This window comes from Lepidochelys kempii, chromosome 4 (genome assembly GCF_965140285.1).
Source record: "Lepidochelys kempii isolate rLepKem1 chromosome 4, rLepKem1.hap1, whole genome shotgun sequence".
NCBI lineage: Eukaryota > Metazoa > Chordata > Testudines > Cheloniidae > Lepidochelys > Lepidochelys kempii.
The window spans coordinates 111,925,625-111,948,799 of record NC_136383.1 but is presented as its reverse complement, the minus strand read 5'-3'; the positions used below and the strand labels follow the sequence as shown (position 1 = coordinate 111,948,799).

The 23,175-nt window shown below is 42.3% G+C and overlaps 1 protein-coding gene across 2 annotated transcripts in view; it reads right to left on the bottom strand.

Moving 5' to 3' along the window:
• FBXL5 (F-box and leucine rich repeat protein 5) overlaps nucleotides 1-21,597 on the bottom strand; it is a 54,888-nt gene extending 33,291 nt beyond the window's left edge. Inside the window, exons 1-4 of one of the 2 annotated variants that reach the window (XM_073342470.2) lie at nucleotides 21,417-21,597; nucleotides 9,026-9,241; nucleotides 5,081-5,176; nucleotides 3,370-3,535 (exon numbers count right to left, since the gene is read on the bottom strand). In XM_073342470.2, the coding sequence (XP_073198571.1) occupies nucleotides 3,370-3,535; nucleotides 5,081-5,176; nucleotides 9,026-9,241; nucleotides 21,417-21,500 (562 nt within the window). In that variant the 5' untranslated portion in view covers nucleotides 21,501-21,597. Of the gene's footprint in view, nucleotides 1-3,369; nucleotides 3,536-5,080; nucleotides 5,177-9,025; nucleotides 9,242-10,975; nucleotides 11,106-21,416 lie in introns of those variants that run through there. The other variant, XM_073342469.2, reaches the window with a different exon arrangement.
• Nucleotides 21,598-23,175: the final 1,578 nt, after the last annotated feature.

The following is a 23,175-nucleotide window of genomic DNA, read 5'->3' as shown; positions in this document are numbered from 1 at the left end:
TGATAATGGTTGGACTCATTTTCCCCAAGGTGATGCAATGATAAAATGCATTAAAGCGAACATAAGAAAACATTCGATTTGTTTGGTAATAAGACCTAAAAGAATATTTCACATAAAAGTATTTGGGAGGGTGGAGGGAAGTGTTAAACGTTCTATATTATAAATGCCACTGAAGATCACAATAACTCAGTTCAATCCCTATCATTTCCTTTACCGAGTATACAGTCTAATTTCCTTTCCGAAGTCTGGCCAAGAAAGGAATCTGGATGCTACTCAAGCCAGGTGGAATGGAAGTAATATTTTGTGGTAGTGAACACTTATCGAAATGGGCAGAAGCAGCATTTGCACCTTTTAACAACATGTACGCCTGCCTTTGCCAAAACACAAACCATGGCTGCTCCTGGATTCTCAGGGTACTGTACTAAGCCACAGGGACTTTTCTCATCTGCAGCTAGCAAGGAAGCTGCAACTAGTCCTGTCCAATGAGGATCGTGTTTTTATTACCTCCAAGCACTCAGCTTTCTTGACTGGGGAAAGCCAACATAAGCACATCCTCTTTGCTTTAAGAATCAAATCTTTGCACTTGGCTCCCCATTCTCTTCTGGGTGCAATTAACTTGTATAGGTAATACCTTTTTAAACTTCTGAATGGTCAAGACTAACAAACAAAACCAAGTAAGTGTCTTACACAGTGCTCTGAAGCACATGTATCATATTTCGTTTTTAGTTTCTGTTCATGCCTAGTAAACAAGCAGTAGCTTTAACAAGCCTCACTGTGGGTGAATTTACGTAAAAAGTGTGTTTAAAATAATTTGTACATAACCATTAGCTGTTACAAAATAAATATATAGTAGTGGTGTGAAAAATTCAATCAGTAAGGAATCAGATTTTTAAAATGAACATTCATTACAAAAAAAGACCATGAGAAGTGGTACAAATGATTTGGAGGCTAAATATTTGTCTTTTTTTCTTCTATTCATTAACTTTAGTCAGAAAGGGAAAGCGATACTCACCTTAAAATAGATCTTTCAGACACCAGACCCATAGAGGCAATGCTATTATTTCCCATTACATCAAAAGAATAAGATTTTCTCCAACGGTAAGTGTGTTATAATGGATTCCCATTTTTACATGTGTGCTTCCAGAATGTGAGAAGACTGATTCTCATAGACCAAATTTCAAAAACAGTTCAACTACCTTACCATTCTGGAGTATCAGAGACACTAGTTTGTTATGACAGAAAAAGTCAAAGTGATTTTTCCAGTAGTCGGTGACTTGCTTCCAGAGACTGGAAGCAGGCTACAACTTCTGAACCTTATGGATTCTTACACATCAGGATCAAGCCCAGTCTCAGGTTGTATCCCAGATTTCTAATTAAGTAAGCACAGAAATAGTACCCTCAATTCATGATGTTGGCTTGCAAACATTTAGCAACTGTTTGAATATACTATATTTCATTTAATACTGAATAGGAATGCATGTGTTTTCTTATCTGGACAACTGGTCAACCAAAGATATTACTAGGGAAGGGATCCACGAAACTGATCAATTCACCACAGGAATTGCTGGTGTCAAAGTTAGGCCTTTCTAACTTGGCATTCATATTCTGCAAGCTACCCAAATTTCCAACTTGCTCCCATAAAACAATTTGTGTATCTAGAAGACATACTAGATGTGGCTAAGATCAGAGCCTCCCATAATGACTGCACAATAAGGGAGATCACCTTGCAGGGTTCCACATTTAGTATCTTGGTCCCTTTAGGAATACCAATTTATTTGTATGCCAGGAGCTGAACTTCAAACCTGAAGTGCATACAAGACTTCAGACAAATGGTATCCCAGAAAACTGACAAAATGAAAATGAAGCCATGAGGTTTTATATGACTGTTCGGAGAGGGGCAAAGTCTCTTTTCCTGTGTCAAGAAGCCTTCGAAGTAAGTGCCGGATAAGACAAGGAATTTGTCCAACAAAATGTCCTGCTTGCCATTTCTCTGGCAGGAAAGGAAAATGCAATCATGCACAGGTTCACTTGATTGCCTAATTTAAGGTGTTTGTTATTCAGCAAAATCTTCCTCAGATGAAATATTTATATTTTGCTTTCTCTCAAAAGTAGCAGCAGTGCACAAGAAATAGACATCAGCGATGGATACTTCCTCCATTTTTTAAAATGGTTGGAATTTATATGTTTCCTTCAAAAAAATCACATACCTTCACATATGCTTCCCCCACAAATCCACTCTGATACCAAAGCAAACTAAACTCAAGACAGAAAAGTTGTAGAAGTCTTACTATCCCCAAATTCCCACTCAGAGATGGCAGGAGCTAATTCCAGCAGGCTATGTGTCTGCCATATTGGATTGGTCAGAGACCAAGATGTATTTTGCATTCTGACCCACTATCTTATTTTCTGTCAGCTTGGCCTATAAAAGTAGAAATTGATCAGTTTAGTGGTTCAAAGGAAGTCTCAAATCTTGTCACTGTTTGGATTACAGTCTTCAATTCAAGTTTGTTAGATTTTCATGAACAGATTCAAGTTGGAACAGTACCTTCTTTACCCTTAGTAGTCAGTTTCATGAGTATGTGCTGTATTTACTATCCCATTACAATATTCCTGATGTTGTGGAACAACAAAAGCCTCCTACCAAGCTGACTAGGCCACCTTCTCAGCTATGAGTATTTTTTACATTGAAAATTGTATTGATGCTCTAACATTCAAATTAAATGGGCAACAGGCCCTTATCAAGTGAACCATCCTATACTAAGTTTCATAAAGAAAAAGCAAGGTTGTGTTTCAGAATTGTCCGAATTTCATTCTAAAAGTGACGAAGTTTCACTTTGTTCGGTCATTCATCTTGCAGAAACGTTTTTCCGACCCTCTCCTTCCCTGCTTATCCTCCCATTTTGGCTCCTTGGACAAGGAAGGCCAAGGGGGAGTTCTATTACCTGGGATACTGTCAGCTGACTTAACTTCTGCTCTGTTGAGGATATACACTGAGAAACCTCCAGACCCCTGCCCTCAACCAGGCAATGAAAGCAGGGTCTGGAAAAAGAAAATACAATCTGAAATTGAAGCGTGAAAATAAAAGTTAAACACCAGACTGTGCATGTTTGCTATAATTTGGACAAAGCATCGCCAGGGGAAGAACGAGATATGCTTGAGTACACACCCACATTGAAACTTCTAAAAATCTACAACAGCAATATTCTTCCCAAAATATCACTGCAATTTTGAAGAAAGACACCGTTTTCTAACAACTACGCATGTAAAAGCACTCAGCAAATGTACAGTGACAACTCTTCACTGGAGTGATTTTAGTGGATTATACTTGCAAATTTAAAATTGCATTCAGTTTAATTAAAAATGGTTCACCTTGATCTGTTTTCTCATCCACAGAGCTCTTCAGCTGATTCCAAAGGCTAAGACCTCTAACAAGTTCTGCAGCTTCCTTCTGTGAGCAGTGTTGATCAATAACTTTCTTTTTAATGTCCTTCAATTCTTCATAAGTAAAATATTCCATCAACATGGGCTGAAAAACCTAAACCAATAAATGCCAGTTATCCACAACCAAACAAAAACCACACTGCTGCCACAATGTATTCAAAATGATACATATAAAACTTTTCTTATTTAAGGTTTACAACAGGAATTACAAAAGGAGCAACATGATGCACAGTAATGAATGCCAGGTGAGGAATCTGAAATTCCCAAATTCTAATCCCAAATCTGCAAACAGCTGATTGCATGACCTTGGGCAACTAAAATTGTGGGCTTGTCTAAATTTAAAATGCTACAGTGGTGCCATTGTAGTACTTCAGTGTAGACAACTACCTACTTCCACAGGAGGGGTTCTCCCATCAGTGTAGGTAATCCTTCTCCCCAAGAGGCAGCAGCTAGGTCGATGGAAGAATTCTTCTGTGGATCTTGTGCTGTCTACATGGGGACTTAGGCCAGTTTAACTACGTTGCTCAAGGGTGTGAATTTTTCACACTCGTGAGTGACATATCTGGGTTGGCCTATATTTCTAGTGTACACCTGTCTTGTTTCTTCAGTTTCCCCATATATTAAATGGAGCTAAGAGTATGTGTTTAACTCAGAAGATATTATTAAGATCCTCATGTAGAAGACACTAAAGTATTATTATTAATAATACATGAGAGGTCTACTCTCTTGAGCAGATTTGGGAGGTTTAGTCTCTCCAGAGGATGTTTCCCAATTTTTGGATACACATAAAACAGAATCAGACTGGCAATACCAGTCTGTATATGTCAAATATATACGGCAGCTTGAGAGAAGCTGCTTAATTCATGGGCCACTGGTTTACTGCATCAAACATTTTTTGGTTTTGCTTTTAACATTGTAGATCTTTGGCCTGTTTTACTGGATCTTCTTTTAGAGAAGCTATTTTAAAATAATTGGACATTATGTTTAAAATTAAAGAAAAATACACACTGTACGAAATAATATTCTCATTACACTTAAGGTATTCCTTAAGAAAAAATAGTTATATTTTTTAACACACAAAGAATGCATTCCTAAGATACCAGTCATAGTATGAATACCTAGCAAAACTGTCAAATTGAAATGGTCCATATACATTACTCACTATTCCCATAATTTTATACAGAAAGTTTAAATTATAGAAACTGTTCAAATATCTTTAAAATTCCATGTTCCATTTACTAGTGAGGCTAAGAGGCAACCTATATATCAAATCAGCCATAAAATAAAAAGTAAGCATGCCTTGAACTTCCATAGTAGATGCCATGTATTCTTCATTTCTAATCCAAAATTAGGGTGAAATCCTGTACAATTTACTCAGTGTAAATACTTCTTATCAGAAAGACTCGTCATGCCAAAACCACTTGACTTCCACTATACATGGAATTTTAAATTATTTAATAAATATTAGAGACAAAATGGGTGAAGTAATATCCTTTATTCAACCAACTTCAACTGGTAAAAGGGACAAGCTTTCAAGCTTACACAGACCTCTTCTTCAGTTCTCAGGACCTGAAGACCAGCAGTTCCAAACATTCAGATAAGAAAACTGGTTTAGCTTTAAGAGATGAGTTCTACCTACCTCCTCCTCCTCTTTCATGTGAGGAAGGAAATCCCTGGTGAAGGCTTCCAACCTCTCTTTCAGCTGTTTAGCATAGTTTAGCTGTTCATATTCATTCTGAAAAGAAAAAGTATGATTTAACCAAAAAAGCTCTCCATAGGGTTTAAGAACTGAAACGTAGATCCATATCTCCCATAGCTCTCAAGATACAACCACTTCTGGAAAGGCAGAGTTAATTTTTAGAACATACTAAAAATGGTTAAACTTTTAGTATAGAGATCATTTGCGTATTTCTTACTCTCGTAGATGTCTTCTGCACTAGAAAAATTGTAATTTATTTCTGCTGTTGCAATCTAAAACGCATTATGTCATTAATCAGAAATAGCAGAACCTTGCTAACCCAAGGTCTACGAATCCTGAAGAACAGATAACATAAAATTTTCAGAGACGCTATATGTTCGTATTAACAATTTCATTATTTAAAAAACATAGTACACTGTGCAATGAAGTACCACAACTAAAACAAAACTACATTAGTCAACATAATAAAAGTACATTCTGTGATGAAGCATCCTTGATATTTTTAACCTTGTTTGTTCACTTCTTTGCTATTTCACATCAATAATTCATAAGAAGTCAATAATCCATCGTTAGTCAAATTAACAAATACTGTATTATTGTAATTCTAATCTACTTTGTCATCACATGAATTATCTGACTTCTACTCTGAAGTAATTGCAAGGTTTACATGAAAGTATTAAGATTGTTGTAGATTAAAGCCTACCAATCAGCCACAACAAAAAAGTTTAAAGTAATAAATTTAATCTAAAAATTTACATGTTCTATGGGAAATTCTGCATAAGTTATATACTAGCTTAGCTTTGTATTTTAAATTATATAAACTCTACATGAATTAACCAAATATCCCAGTTAAATCATAACTTGCAGTTTATAACTAACTAAATGTGCCATATAGAAACTTACTTTGAAACAGTCAGTTTTTAAAATACATACTTTACTTTAAACATTGTGGCTTATTTGCTAACAGACCTTTCTCATCTATGAATGTTACCCTTTCTGTATTCCGGTAATAAGAATCTGGCCCTGGAGTCTGTCCAGATTGTGACAGAAGGAAATTCTTTGCAGTGCATTTCGCAATAGTACGGGAAGGAGGCAGTAACCCAATCTTGCATCATCAAAAAATTTTTATTTATTTTTTATTTATTTTTTTACCAGTTCGGTGTTTTTTTCCCTCTGTTGGAAATGAAAAGTAAACAATGCAAGGCTAATATTCTTGTTCTGTTGAGCTACAATACCCAATAAGTGGACTGAGAAATTTTCAGTAGTGTATGATAGCCAATATCAGTAATGTGGTCATGGACTCAAATACAAAAAAACTAACACAGGAGAGAAAACATGCTGAAATCTTAATTTTTACATTTTTCTTAAAACTGATTTCTACAAATAAATGCATCTATTCAAAGTTAACATAACAATACTTCAGAGAAAAACATAAGTGCAGTCCAACCTGTTTAATTCAAACCAGATCAAATAGCTCTAGGAAAGTATTTACCAAAATTGTCCCAAAAAATCCCGTTTCTCCTTTTAGGTTAGTTTTCTACATGAGAAGCTAGTAAAAATTGATGACAATATCTGAGAAGCAAGAAGATGAAGATGGGGGTTGGTTGTTAAATGGTTATTTCCTTACTTTGTCATGTCAATTTCAGTAAATTGTTTCGGAAATGTCAGGCTAGATTCATAGCTCTCAGATTCAGTGGTTAGGACACTCGCCTGGGATGTGGGATATGCAAGTTTAAATCCCCATTCTGAAGCAGAGAGATTTGAAGCCAGATTTACAACATCCCAGGTTAATTCCCTAGCCACTAGACTATGGGTAGGTCCTTCTCAGTCTCCCCTGTAGAAGCCACTCCACTCTGTATAAACAAACATTCACTGGAGCAGGGACTGGAACCTGGGTGTCCCCCGTCCTAGGTGAGTGCCCTAACCACCAGGTTACACAGCCATTTTCTTGCTCTCTCTGGACCAGTTCATGATTAATTATTGATTTGAAGTGGAACTGTTTTCACAAGAGAATGAGCTAATAGCCTGGTGGGTATAGAACTCACTTGGGATGTGAAAGACCTGGGTTCATGTCCTTGTTTCAGAGCAGGGTTTCAAATGTAGGTCTCCCACATCCCATGTGAATGACCTAAACACCAGGATACTGGGTATAGTGGGGATATTCCCACTTCTGTTTTTTTGTTTTGTTTTGTTTTTTGGTAAATCCAGCCATTCATTACATATGTTTTTATTGAAAAATAGTTAAAACTGCCCAAAATTTAAACAAAATGTTTCATTTGGGATCAAAGGGGCTTTTTGTTTTGTTTTTACATAAATTGAAGTTTTCCAACTTTTTGATTAATTGAAAACTCAGAAAAAAAGAAGAATTTTGGGTTCATCTGAAAAAAAATTTCCTTCGATTTTTGAGACCTGTCACTGATCCCCCTCCCACTCCCCCCAAAAAAAACAAATTTTTTTTCCCAGCTCTAGTCAGTAGTACAAAACATGTAGGTTACGTATGTCTGACAACAACTTCCTATATGGGCAAAACTCAGAAGTAAGAGATGAAACTTTGTTTAATCTGAGCTTGGTTTAACAGCATCAAACAACTAGGGTCACTTAGGACAGGCTGCACTGAGTTTCCACTGTCAGCCCAATTCTACCCTTCCCCACCCCAACTTCACAGTGACATGTACTGTCCTCCACTGGCAGGTTACACCAGGGGCCAAAGTAAACTATTTCTACACAATGCGAGGTGAATTGGACAAGGAGTTCCCAAAGTATGACAACCTTAGAAATACTGTTCAGAGTTCTAAAAGTCTACCTTTTTGACACACTGTAGCAACAAAAACACAAAAGTAGAGAAAAATGTAGTCTACTTGACTCCTTTTACTGAGACCGAGTATCCAGACTGACATTTAGTGACTATGATCAACAGCGATAAGTTAACATTTTTAACATAACTACAGAGCATCTGCTTTGGCAAGTTTAATATAGGATGTCAAATGATGGAATGGAGACCCAAGTTTTCATTCCAAAAAGTGAGTTGAAGGAAAAGAAGAATGGGAAGTGCGCAGCAGGGGAAATTCCACATTTGGAATGAAAAAAAAAATTTATCAAAAGGTTGATTTGAAAACAAACCAAAAAGATGGCATTTACAGCTACTCAGCATTTGAATGTTAGTAGCAGTCCTGTGCAAAATGGATTAGAGGGCCAAGTACAGGAGAAGTAAAAGATCATAACAAATGTAATTACCTACATACAAGAGATGTGTATATATGTTTAGAAAACAAAGAATTAGAGTACTCAGGCTTTTGGGGCATGATATGAAAAGATTTATGGTGTCAGTAAGCAGAAACTGAAGTGTATATTTAATCAAGTAACATAGCTGTTAAATTAATCTCATTTTAAATTTTCAAGTTTGAATTTTGTGATTTCAAAGAAAGGCTCCAAAATTTCTCCTAGATAATACTTACTAGTAATCTTCTAGGCTTTCCTCTGTGTTCATAACTATTCTCTTTACAACAAAAATATCATGCCAGTAGCGTTTTGCTTTGTAGCATTTTAATCTTTTATCTGTCTAATATATAGATATCTTCCTTTATATTTAATTCTAACAATCTTTATAATTTATGTTCAAGTTATATATATAAAATCAGAGAGAGAAAAAGATTCATTTAACAGCTATACTAAATGATGAAACTTGCACTGCAGTTTCTGCTTACTGAGACCATAAAGTTGTAGTAACATGCTAAGAAAGCCTGAGTATAATCTAATTCTTTGTTTTCTAAAGTTTCTCATCAAATAAATGAAGTAGCAGACTAATGACTACTCTTAGCAAGTTTCCCTTATTACACAATCAAAAGTTAAAGAAGTACTTCTTTTAGCCTATTTTTGGAAGCTTACCTTCACATTCTTCAGCCCTTTCTCAAAGAGACTAAGCATCTCGGAGAGTTTGTTGTCCGAGTGAACGTTATACACAGTCCGACTGCGCTGCTGAAGTAAGCCAATGATGTATTCATTTTCGATCTGCTCGTGCATTTTAAATTCCTTGAACGTGGCATACAGTGATTGCAGAAGAGCCCGAAAATCATTGTTGTTGGCAAAGTTGGTCTTGGAAAGCTAGAAGAAAGAGAGGCTAATTTTCCCTCTGGATTTTTTTTTTTTTTTTAATCCTTGCAAGTCAAGTTAGCATCTAAAGTAGTATATGCAACTCCCACTTCTCATATGTAGGGCCCTACCAAATTCATGGCCATGAAAAATGCATCTCCGACTGTGAAATCTGGTCTCCCCCGTGAAATCTGGTCTTTTGTGTGCTTTTGCCCTATACTATACAGATTTCGGGGGCAGGGGGGAATCAGTGTTTCTCAAATTGGGGGTCCTGACCCAAAAGGGAGTTGCAGGGGGATTGCAATGTTATTTGGGGAGGGGGGGCATAGTATTGCCACCCTCATTTCTGCACTACCTTCAGAGCTAGGCAACCGGAAAACAGTGACTGTTGGTCAGCACCCAGCTCTGAAGGCAACGCCCTGCCAGTAGCAGCATAGAAGTAAGGGTGGGGTAATACCATACCATTCCACCCTTACTTCTGTGCTGCTGCCTTCAGAGCTGGGCAGCCGGAGAGTGGCAGCTGCTGACTGAGGGCCCAGGTCTGGAGGCAGCAGAGCAGAAGTAAAGGTAGCACTACTGTATCATGCCATCCTTACTTCTGCACTGCTGCTGGCAGCAGCTCTGCCTTCAGGGCTGGAAGCCCAGCCAGCAGCTGCTGCTCTCCAGCTGCCCAGCTCTGAAGGCAGCACCGCCGCCAGCAGCAGTGCAGAAGTAAGAGTAGCAGTATTGCAACACCCTCCCCTGTCAAAATAATCTTGTGACCCGACCCCCCCCCACACACACACCATCTTTTTGGGTCAGGAGCCAACCCGTGAATTTGGTAGGGCTCTACTCATATGCACTGTTTGTTCCTCATCCCAGCTTTAAATTCAGCGGGTAAATAACCCATTACATAATATGATACTGATAGACCAAAACCAGGAGTGGCCAACCTGAGCCTGAGAAGGAGCCAGAATTTACCAATGTACATTACCAAAGAGTCACAGTAATAAGTCAGTAGCCCCCCTGCCCCCACATCAGCTCTTCCCTGCCCACTCCCAGAGCCTCCCACTGGCTGCCAGCCCTGCCAACCAGCGCCTTCCCCTCCCTCCCAATCAGCTATTTCATGGCGTGCAGCAGGCTCGGGGGTGGGGGAGCCAAGGAATGGCGGCTCAGGGGAGGGTGCGGGAAGGGATGGAGTGGGGGCAGAGCCTGTGGCAGAGCCAGGAGTTGAGCAGTGAGCACCACCTGGCACCTTGGAAAATTGGCGCCTGTAGCTCCAACCCCGGAGTCACTGCCTATACAAGGAGCCACATATTAAACTTCTGAATAGCTGCATGTGGCTCCGGAGCCACAGGTTGGCCACCCCTGACCTAAACTAAAGAAGCTGAACCATATAATGGAGCAAATAATTAAACAATCAATTTGCAAACACCTAGAAGATAATAAGGTGATAAATGAAAAGGAGTACTTGTGGCACCTTAGAGACTAACCACTTTATTTGAGCATAAGCTTTCGTGAGCCACAGCTCACTTCATCGGATGCATACTGTGGAAAGTGTAGAAGATCTTATTATATACACACAAAGCATGAAAAAATACCTCCCCCCACCCCACTCTCCTGCTGGTAATAGCTTATCTAAAGTGATCACTCTCCTTACAATGTGTATGATAATCAAGGTGGGCCATTTCCAGCACAAATCCAGGGTTTAACAAGAACGTCGGGGGGGGGGGGGGGGGTAGGAAAAAACAAGGGGAAATAGGTTACCTTGCAAAATGACTTAGCCACTCCCAGTCTATATTCAAGCCTAAGTTAATTGTATCCAATTTGCAAATGAATTCCAATTCAACAGTCTCTTGCTGGAGTCTGGATTTGAAGTTTTTTTGTTGTAATATCACAACTTTCATGTCTGTAATCGCGTGACCAGAGAGACTGAAGTGTTCTCTGACTGATTTATGAATGTTATAATTCTTGACATCTGATTTGTGTCCATTTATTCCTTTACGTAGAGACTGTCCAGTTTGACCAATGTAAATGGCAGAGGGGCATTGCTGGCACATGATGGCATATATCACATTGGTGGATGAGCAGGTGAACGAGCCTCTGATAGTGTGGCTGATGTTATTAGGCCCTGTGATGGTGTCCCCTGAATAGATATTTGGGCACAGTTGGCAACGGGATTGTTGCAAGGATAGGTTCCTGGGTTAGTGGTTCTGCTGTGTGGTATGTGGTTGCTGGTGAGTATTTGCTTCAGGTTGGGGGGCTGTCTGTAGGCAAGGACTGGCCTGTCTCCCAAGACAGCCGGGGGGGTTCTACTTTCCCCGCTGTAGCCCTGGGGCCACCTGCACCCCAAAGCCCCGATCCCCGGCTCCACTCCAGGGCCCGCACCCCCAGCCGGAGTCCTCACCCCCCCACATTCCAACCCTCTGCCCCAGCCCTGAGTCCCCTACCACACTCCAAACCCCTCGGCCCCACCCCCCCACTTGAATTTTATTATGTGCACCAATATGGAGGTGATGTATGACACATGATCTCCATATTGATGCACAAAACAAAATTTATTCCGCACGTGCGAGGGAAAAATTAGAGGGAACACTGCACATTCATGTGAGTCCATCTACCTGGACTGGGAGGATTGCTCCTAGCTGCAGTATAGACATATCCCAGTTGTCCAGTTCAAAAACTGACAGTAGACAGGATAGGAGACAAAAACCCTAGAAACCTTTGGATTTCTCCAAACCAGTCATCAGAAAGACATCTAGTTCATTTAGATGTCAACGTCAATCTCAGGATAAGGTTGGGAGAAGATGGGCATAATCCAAAGACTATCTAAATACAACAGACAAAAAGGCAAGACCAAACAAAGACCCTTAGCACACAAACTTTTGTAAGAAAACTGCTACGTTTCTCTTTACAATATAGTCACCACACCTTTTTTTGGAACTTGGAAGGAGGATGACTCAATGCAAAACAATGCCGGTAAGATCAATAATTAAAATGCATGTAGCACTCTATATATCAAGACTCTGGACAATTAGGAAGATAATCCTAGTAGCATCCCAGCGTAAAGAATTATTATCCCTGTTTTACAGAGGGGAAGGTGTGAGATCAAGTACAAGGCTACACAGCAAGTCAGTGGCAGAGGCCAGGATTAGAATTTAGCAGTTCCTGTCTCTCCTTCTTGAGCTCTCTCTAATAACCACACTTCTCCTAGATAAAGGAGTAGAGCACTCCAAGCTGAAAAAGCACTGAACTCATTTTAAAATTTTCCCTTATCTCATCCTCTAGCACCACCTGAATTTATTAAGTGGATTCTTAAATAATGAGGATTTTCCTTACACTCTCAACATTTCATTCATCTTGGATGACGAAGACAGACTAGTCAATTTCATACTCTGGGTGTCATGTGTTAGTAAAAGGTAGTAGTGATGGCATAAGCTCACCAGAGAGGAAGGATGGCCCTGTGGTTGAGGCACTGGACTAGAACGGTAGCTGAGGAAATCTAGGTTCAATTTCTGACTCTGCCACAGAATTCCTTTGAGCAAGTCATTTACTATTTCTGTGCCTCAGTTCCCTCATCTGTAAAACAGGAAGAGCAGCACTTCCCTACCCTACAAGGATGTTGATAAGGATAAATACCATGTACACATCTAAGATTTGAGAGGCATTCAGATACAGTGATGGAGGCCAGATAAGTACACAGGTCGATTCACAATGCTGTAAGGGTGTTAGGTAGTACAGCGGCATAGCTGCAACTTTAACTAGTAGTGCCCATGGTGTAAATACTTCCTGCACTGACAGAAAGATTTCCTTCCAACAATGTAGGTAATCAACGTCCCTGAGCAGTGGTAACCAGAGGTATGTCCACACTTAAACCCCAAGAGCAGCACAGCTGCTATACTGCAGTTGTGCCACTGTAACGCCTCAATGTAGACACTCACTGCAACAACAGGAGAGATTCTACTCCCGGGGGAATTCTGTGCCACTGCATATGCGCAGAATTCATGTCCCACACAGATTCTCTGCCCTCCCACCCCGGCAGAAAATACATTCAACTGGAGAAGTGCTGTAGTTATGCCTTTCACCGACCAGGGGCTGCTCTGGCACCAGAACAGAGAGCAGCTGCTCCCTGGCAAGAACAGCCCTAACTGCAGATAGGGAAGAGAAGAGGCTGCATTCCTCACAGCGCTCTACCTATGGGGCCATATCAGGAGGCACAGGATATGAGGGGACAGACAGCATGGGGCCCATGAGGCTGCTGGGGGGGGGGGGTCACAGACTGGAGTTCAGACAGGCTGGGGGGGGGGGGGGGGCAGACTGGAGTGCAGACTGAATGAGCAAGGGTGGAAGGCCACATGGGGACAGGGATGGGAGTGCAGGGCCAGAGAGCGGGAAGGGGGAGGAGTGCTTAAGTGCAGGGACACATGGGGCCGTGGGCAGGAGAGGCAGCTGAATGGGGTGCAGGGACGTGTCTGACTGAATGAGAGGGCCTACTGGTCGGCCGGGGTCTGCATGGGGGAGGCTCTCTAACAATCCCCCCCCCACTTCTCCCTCCAACCCAACAACCCTCCAAGTTCACACCCAGACTCCCAGCAATTACTTCCCTCTCCTTCAGCTCCTCGGTTAGCCCTGACTCCTCCAAATCTCTGCACTGCTGCTGAGGGGGTGAATGAAACGTGTTTCTGTATTGTAGTTTAAATGAATTATTTCTCAAAGTTCTGTATTAATATGCCTAGTAAGGAATGTGTGTCAAAAATCATTTCCGGAATCTTTTTTGTCGTCTATATTGTTACAAACATACCTGGAGAGGTATTTTGAAATAAATTACCAAATAATTGAAACTGGTGTGATTATATTGTGTTATTCTGACAAAATATGCAGAATTTTAAAATACTGTGCACAGAATTTTTAATTTTTTTGGCACAGAATTCCTCCAGGAATAAGATTCGCCCATTGCTGTAGCTAATCCACCTCCCCAAGAGGTGTTACTAGGTCAACAGAACAATTCGTCCATTGACCTAGCACAGTCTATACCAGGGGTTAGGTGGACATAGCTACGTCTCTGAGGGGGCGTAGATTTTTCATAGCCCAGAGACACATGCTATGCTGATGTAAGTTTTCAGCATAGACCAGCCCTTCTGTCGACCTAGCCACATCTACACTGGAGGTTACATCAGCCTAACCATGGCATTCAAGAGCGTGAATTTTTCACACACCTAAATGACATAACTAGGTCGATCTAAAGTTTAAGCATAAACCAAGCCTACTGTACCCTTGAAAATTACATCTGCACAGCTACATCAGTCGGGGAGTGAAAAAAACCCACCCCAATCAACATAATTATGCCAGTATACTCCCAAGTGCTTCTGTCAACGTAGCTAACTTTTGGAGAGGTGACGTTCCCACAACAACAGAAAAACCGCTTCTGTAGGCAGAGGCTGCATCTACACTACAGGGCTATGCAAGCATTGCTTTGCCAGTACAGTCTCCATAACGCAGACATATCCTTAGAGCTATTATTTCCAATCCCAACAGCAGGAAGGGGAGGGGAAGAAGAAAAAGCTTGCTTTTCTATCACCAAATAATATTGTCATGCAATTTATTACAACACTCCCAAAGCCTCAATTGGGTAGGTCATATTATCTAGACACAGGCACATTGCTCTGATCTTAAAAAGAAAAGTTCTTCTTCTAGTTGGTAGTTGACCAGTTCAGGTAAAACAGTAAAAATATGAAGAAAAGAGATGGGCAGATTACTTTATTCTCCCATAAATTTTGTTTTACCCCAGAATAGAATTATATAAAGTGCAGCTGAAGTGTGAAAAGTGACTAAAGATTGCATCATAAGACACTGTTTTCTTGTCTGAATTTTCATATGAAGTAGATTTTTTTTCTCAAAACTTTTTACTTCTGAACTAAGCAGAAGACAGGCAAACTCAGCCTGGAATCTGAAAGTCAAGGCTCTTTTTTTTCCTTCGCACATATCACCACAATTAAAAGTTTTCAATAGACCAAATAATGCCCCTATTGACACCCATGGAGCTCAATACATTTGCTCTTAGTAATTTTTACAGATATAACTGATTGGCCCCGCAACTGAAACTTAGTAAATAACTATACTGCCAATGACTGAGAAAGAATGGATTCCAACTACTCTGACTACGCTTGTTGGCTCAGAAAACTTAACATGATTTAAAAAAACAGTAAAAGCGTATTTTAGCCACCATAGGTAGATACAGCTTTGATACAACCAGCAAGCAGTTATGAATAAACTAGAATTTTGTCTTGGCAGAACTTGATTTTTTTTCTAATTTAGATTATTTTTATCAATTTATATTTAAGGGTTTTGTTTTTTTTTCTGTTTTTAACTATATTTATTTTTACAGTTGTGCAGGGTAGAGCTGGGATCAGGGTTAGGGCAGTGCTGACAATGCTGCAGCAGGGGACTCCCTGTACAGCCAAGGGGCCCAAGACACCAGGGCACAAGGTGCAGGGGAGGCTGCAGTTGTTCTGGCCTTGAGTACAGACCCCCCAATCAGGACTTGAAGGAGGATGACGAGTACTGGCCAGGGGGAGGCCATACCAATGGTAAACTCTTCCTGCCCAGGGACAGCTCCCACACTCATGGCGAATGAATGAGTGGGGCCATGACAGTGGAACTGCAGCGGGGTGCCTGCAAGGCCACAGAGCTGGTGATACAGGTTCCCTCCAGGGACAAGGTGTGAGGAAGGCTGGGGTCTTGGCAGGCCACAGCTGAATGAGTGAATAGGAGGACAAATCCTCAGCTGCATGGAAGCCACCCTGCTACTGAATGACTCCTGCCGATGGCCAAAACTATTCAGCAGCGAGGTGGTCTCTGCGGCCAGGGATAACAAGGACTCTTCCTTGCACAGTCCTGGCCAGAAGCCTCTGCCCCGCTAGGCCAGAAGAACTGCAGCCTCCCCAGTACCTTGTGCCTGCCCCACAGCAGTGCAGGGAGCCCTCTGCCACTCCACTGTAATGGCGCTGTTTCCTCACTCCTGTGACAGCAAGGCAGAGGGCTCCTTCCACGGCCAACGCCACCCAATCCATAGGTACGCCCACCGTTATCAACTGTTTGGGGGGGTTGTTTGTGTCAGCTGAAATTGATGTTTACCAACAGCTATACATTAAAATCAAATTCTACCAAGCCTAATTTTAACATACTGTTCTACTATGAGAAGAAGTATCTTAAATCTTAGAAGTCATTAGACTATCAACTAGCCTTTTAACATATTCAATAATTCTCAATGTTCTAATTTTATGAAACACTAGAATGTGTGTGTAATTCAAAGCACTTTACAGGCATTAGTGAATTTATCATCATAACTCCCTTGTGCAGTGACTAAATACTATTATTTCCATTTTACAGATGAAGAAACTGAGGAACAGAATAAGGACAAGGCTCGAGGTCACACATAAAGGGCCTGATTCTGGGCTCCATGGTGGAATCTTTACAGTAGCTCAACTTCTAGGGGCTGCAAAGCCACTTTAACCAGTTATCAGAAATAACTGGAGCACTAAGACAGCATATTACCTCCCCATCCCCAAGCACATTGGTGCCAGATGAATGGTAAGAGAAACAGCTAATGCACCTAACACTCCCAACTATTCAGATGCAACAAGCTACCATAAATCAAAGCAGCCCATCCTACACTATGCATGCTGTGATATGCAGGACAGGATTTGTTCCAAGTCCATGACAGAACTCTAAATAGAACTCACAATCTCACAGCCTGTAACTCAGTAGATACAAGGCTATCATCTCTTGCACATAAAATTATCAATTGCTCTGCGATTCCATTAAAGGCTTTAGTAAAGTTTAATAAAAAGCCACTACATTTGAACAAATAAAGATTAAGGCAAACAACATTTTTGTTTTAGAAGGGCTGATGATCATGAAGATAATTGCAAAGGTTGGGTGGAGCACAGCAGAGATGGAAAAAAACATTTCAGTAAGTCTGCTGATTTTCTAGGAGGATATTTTGCATCATATAACCAATACAGCTGTTGGGCAGAACTAACCAAAGCAAAGTAACTATCAACTGGGTGCAGACTTGCATTGAAAATCCAGCACAGCAACTCATTTTGGTTTCATGTTTGAACCTCTCTCAGTAGCATGAGAGACTATTAGGATGTGTCTACACAAGGATTTTGCAAAGGCCTAATTCTCAATAGGTGCCGCTCTAACAGCGGAAACTATAGTGAACATATGGCTCAGCTATTTTTACCACTGTGATGCCTTAGCTTTGTCTACACTAGTTTCACTGGGGGAACTACACTAGTAACTAACAGATCTAATAATTTATAGACAAAGCTTTTAGTCTCTATATCAAATGTGTATGAAGGATGAGGATCAGGGGTGAAAAGAAAGCAGTACCAGGGCATGTTTCCACTGCTATGGTGACTCACCATTACAGAAGCCGCAGGAATGTTTCTTTCAGAGTAACAGCCACAGAGCAACAGAGCAAATCTGTATTCGCAAAAAGAAAAGGAGTACTTGTGGCACCTTAGAGACTAACCAATTTATTTGAGCATAAGCTTTCGTGAGCTACAGCTTACGAAAGCTTATGCTCAAATAAATTGGTTAGTCTCTAAGGTGCCACAAGTACTCCTTTTCTTTTAGGAATGTTTCTGTCTCCCCTTTGTCAGACAATTCCCTAATGTAGGTCTCCAAGATAGTCAGTCATATTGAAGGGGACACTGAGAAAATACCCCACTTTTGCTTAATCCCCCATTTTGGGAGACACTAACTGCAAAAACATACTGAAAACAAAGATACTCTAACAAATTGAAATAACTCATTAAAGTCAGGGTTTACTTTGCAGAGATTATGCAGGTGCTGTGGGATAATTGCATAATACCTGAATAAATACTGCAAGACACTAATTATACCCTCCGACTTTTAGAGGACTGCAGCTTCTCTTCTCTCCTCTTACTACTACTGGGGGCAGAAGCAGAGATCGCGATGAGACCATTACTACTGGAAGTAGCGTGGTTATGGAGGCAGGGAGGCCCTGCTAAAGCTATAACTGCTGGGAATGAAGCTGGGCGAAGGAGAAGCTGTTGAGGCTAGAGCCAGGGAAGGCAAAAGGCAGGGGGAAAATGAAATGTTGAGTGACTATAGGAGAAAACAAGAGACTGCTATGGCTAGGATGAGGACAATCTAGAGCTGCAGGTGGGCTGGAAGGATAGAAAATGATAGAGTGGGGAGGAAAAAGGGATCTAAAGAGGTGAGAACATTTTGTGCTGCTAGACAGCTTTGGAGGGAGGGGGAGAAGAGAGCTGAGGTACCAGTTGCTGCTTAGGAGGATTTGAGGGTGGAAGGAGACAGGGTTGTGAGGAGACAGGGAAGGGGATGATTCTGAAACACTGATTACAGTAAAAAGAAAAGGAGGACTTGTGGCACCTTAGAGCCACAAGTCCTTTTCTTTTTGTGGAAATAGACTAACACGGCTGCTACTCTGAAACACTGGATTACAGCAGGTTTGCTGGTTTCTCCCCTGTTCTAGACCTCTGACTTACAGGGGAACACAACACATTTGAAAGGTTTTTATATAAGAAACTGGCTGCAATTTTCATGTGTGAATGAAAATATTCTAAAGAGATCAAAGAGAAATGATGAAATCAGTGTTATTTTCTAACAAGCATAATAAGAAGTTTTAGAATGGTCCAGAAAGCAAGATGGGAAAAGGAATGAATGTAGTCACTGAGAATGGTAAGGGACATGGCTAGTGAGTGGATTCAACAGTCTTGGGATGTTGAAGAAGGGATAACAAATGAAGTTGTGAATTGTAAGGAGGCCTGACTTACTTAAAGCTAGAATCTTCTGTAAGGACTGCAGGACACCTAATAATGTGGTTTTATATAAACATCGCTCTATATAGTTAACTCATCCTATTTTTCTGTCTTAGTTGAATTGAATTTGCTTGGCGGTTGTTTCTCATTCTAAAACCAGTTAAGTGTGAAAGCTCCTGATCAACACTGTATTCTGTTGCTTAGAGTTTAGTTATTACCAAACATCACTGCATGAGTTTCTGACTCAACATGCCTACAGTTGAATGAAATGAAAAGAAGTGATTGAGAACTAAAATAATGGAAAGAATTTTTCTAAAGTAAAATGCAAATATTGTGAAGAGGTGTTACGCAGCAAGATAGAAATGATTTGGGCTCATCTTAAGTGCAGAAAAAAAATCAGTTTCTTCACAATCAAGGTGTGTCATTCAACAAAATTTTGTCTTTTGAAAGAGAAGATCAGAATGTTGATTATTTTGAAAACCTTAATAGTGAAATATTTTCAATGCTTCTGTTGCCACAAAAACGTAGCCACAATTTAATCATGAAAATCCCTGATCCAAGCCTTCCAGCAGCATTTCAGTTTCAGTCAGGAGCATTTTTCACCTCAAAATTTGGCAAAGATTAACCTCTGATTATGTTGTAAGAACTAAAAGTAAAGACACTAACTTAATAAATTGCCTCAATGTAAAGAAATGATCAAAGCATCTTTCCTCTAATGTGCTCCTCCAGACAGATTTTAAAATGTACAGGTTAACATATAATGTAAACAAATATTAGTGAAAGAACTAAAAGAATCAAAATTGACATGATTGGTAGAACATGAAAGACAACCTGAGAATAATTATGAATAATCCATACAGCAAAGCCTTATTTGATCTGATTAACAAAGATCTCTAACCTCATAAGAGCAGAAGTCAAAAAACAATTCTGAGCAGCTAGGAACTTTTCCACTATCTAGCCAACATGACTGATCGCAAATACAAAGGTCAGAGGTTGAGTTCAGATAAAGAAGCAGCTGAAATGTGGCTAGCAGGACACAATCTTACATATCTTCCTTCTCTTCTATCACTTAAAATGGTAAATCCAGATTTGCCCTCCATATGTATTTTGTAAAAGTTGGGCCACGGTTTATTGCATGAAAATGTTGGAAAATTAGAAAGTAAACTCACACAACAGGACAGTTGAATTCAAGATTCTGTCAATATTTGACAACCTACACTCCTGTCCAACCAGTTCAGCATCACTACAGCTTGCTTTTAGGACAGTCTGATTAATTTAGTAAAAACTTTGTAGAAATCTTGAAAAACAAATACATGAATAAGATTGTGTGAACATTCCAAGAACAACAGAAAAGAGTGTCAAGGCCTGACTACGTCAACAGTACTCAAAGGCCGTGTTTCCCAGTAGGAAGTTCTCGAACTTTTTCATAGCATGGAGAACATTTTAGAGATTGTCTCACAAACCCCCTCCCTCCACACGGTCTGTACCTGAAATAGTACAGACCACCAGACTGGCCTCTCACAACAGGCAGATCAATTGTGACCATATAACACGGCCGTGGAAACTACAGAGGTTACTTACACGGGGAAACAACATTAAGAAAGTACTTAATGTATTCTTAAAATGACCATGAATGGAGTTTTGCAGCGTCAAATGAAAAAAGTCAACATCACCAGCAAGCGATGCCAGCAGCTGCTCTGCAGGCCACACCACACTGTTGGCACACCACAGTTTGGGAACCTCAGATTTATAAAATTGCAAGCTTTTCAGTGTAAACAGTGAGCCTCTTTATCCTTGAGAAATTCACTTCATAGGCGTGTCACAAATAGACCCTAATCCTGCAGTGGGTCCTCGCGTGGGACACGGATACCTGCACAGGGCCCTGTAACCCCAACAACAAAATTGGAACCCGGGTACGTGTGTCGCCCCCTCTTATAAAGCGAGAGGGTGGGAGGCGCCAGGAAAAGCTCCGTTCCTCCCGGCTGGGAAAAACCAGCGGAGTCTTGCCGGGGGCTTTCGAGGAGCGGGAAGCGCACACTGGGCAGGAGAGAGCTGATGCGGGGGCGGGGGGGGGGGAGGAAGGGGACACCCCCCCCCCGCGGGCAGGACAGCCCTGCTGCCGGGAGGAGGAGGAGGAGCGGGCGGGAAGCAGACGCAGTTACTTCTGCTGGGGCAGGCGGAAGTTGCCGTGCTCGCGGGGCTGGCGCAAGAAGCGGCCGCCGCCTGGGGACCGAGCCGGAGCGAGGGGCTCGGCAGCCCGCGAGGGCCGCGTGCCCCTGCCCTATCCCGGGGGGAGGGGCGGTGACAGCTGCGCAGTCAGTAAATCCTCCCCAGGGGGCGTGTAGGTCCCACCCCACTCCGGCCGCCGACTGCCCGCTCCTCCCGCCCGGTACCTTGTCGCAGTAGAGCCCGACCAGCTGCTTCATCCGCCAGTGCGGAGCCGTGAAGACATCCACCTCGTCGGGGAAGGGAGCCATGTTCTCCCCATAGAGACTCGCCGTGCCCAGCGCCAGCAGCAGCTCTCGCCGCGGCAGCGACAACCGCTCTGCGCATGCCCCAACCCGCCGAGGCCGCGCTGGGAGCAGCCCTGGCCCCCCCGGCACGTGACAGGGGCCCGCTGAACGGCGGCCTGCCGCGGCGGCCGTGCTCGCGCTTCGCAGCGTGCGCCGCCTGTTTGCTGACGGGCCGCTTCCCAGGAGCCCGGGGGGGGGGGGGGGCGGCGCTAAGCCCTGAGGGCAACACCGGGGGCGCCCCGCTGGCTTCCCTGGTCCCGGCTCGGGCCCCGTCCGCACCAGGCTCCGCGAAGAGCTAACGCTGGGGGGGTAACGCCCGTGGGCGGGCGGGGCCGGCTGCAGCCTGCGCCCCTTGGCGGGGCCGGCTGCAGCCTGCGCCCCTTGGCGGGGCCGCCTCGCCGGGCTGCGGGCCCCATCTCCGGCCAGCCCCTACCCCCGCGGAGGGTTGGAGGGGAGGGGGAATCCCACTTGTTCCCACCCCATGGGTCCCCTGGCGTGACATGCAAGGGTTGCTGCCCTGGCTCGCCCCACAGTCCGTGCAGGAGAGCCTCAGGCTCCGGGGAACCGCCCCGCAGGCATTGAACGGGCAACAGCTGGCCCTCAATTAAGTACAGGCGTGTTAGTAAGTTTTGCTGACATTGGGAACAGCAGCCCCCATCTGTGCACTGCTGACATCAAGGAGGCCACCCGGCCTTGGAGTTTATGCAGAACCAGTTGCAGGAGTCAAGTGTACTATCTATGTTAACGGGCCACTTCTGAAACGTTTTGCGAGATACTCAAGGGGAGCGGAAGGCACTCATCATACCGCGAATCCAGTCCTTCAGGTCCTAGTACAGGAGCCTGCCTCCGCCACCCCACCCCCCTTTTTTTTTTACATTTTTTCTCATCAGTTGGAGGAGACGTTGTTTTGTAAAGTCTCATTCAACTGGGTGAAAGCTTAGAAGTTGCATTATTAAATTGGGTGCAATACCATGGTTACCAATACCTGAATACAAGAGATGGATGTAGAGGACATACACAGGATGATTGATTGGAAGGGACAATCCTTTTTCCTCAACTGGAATGAGGGATCCAATGCAGATCACAGCCCCACAGCTTTTCAGTATTTCTATACCACATAAGACTGGATAAAGTAAGGTGAATGCTAATCATATTTAATACCCACGAGAGGAGGTACAGATGCAATAGCTTACCCTTTGGGAACTGTGTTGACATAATAGACTTCTTTAAAGACATCTGACTTAGTACTGTCCACCACTGACTGAAAAAATCAATGCAGCATATATTAAATGTATTAAAAATGGCTGACAGATCTCAAAAAGTAACTAAATGTGGAGTCATCATCCAACTGGGGTGTTTCGAGTGAGATCCCAGTGCTAGCCAACATCTTTTTCAACGAATTGGAAGAAAATATAAAATTGTTGGCAAATGAGCAGATAACACAAAAAAAATATGGTAGAGAGATTAATAAGGACGGGTCAGTAGTACAAAGTGATCTAGATCAGTGTTTCTCAACGACTGGTCCATGGACTGGCAATGGTCCCTGAGATGTCCCTGATACAGTTTAGGGCAGTGGTCACCAATTGGTCGACCGCGATCAACTGGTTGATCCTGGAGACTGTCCCAGTCGGTCGCAATC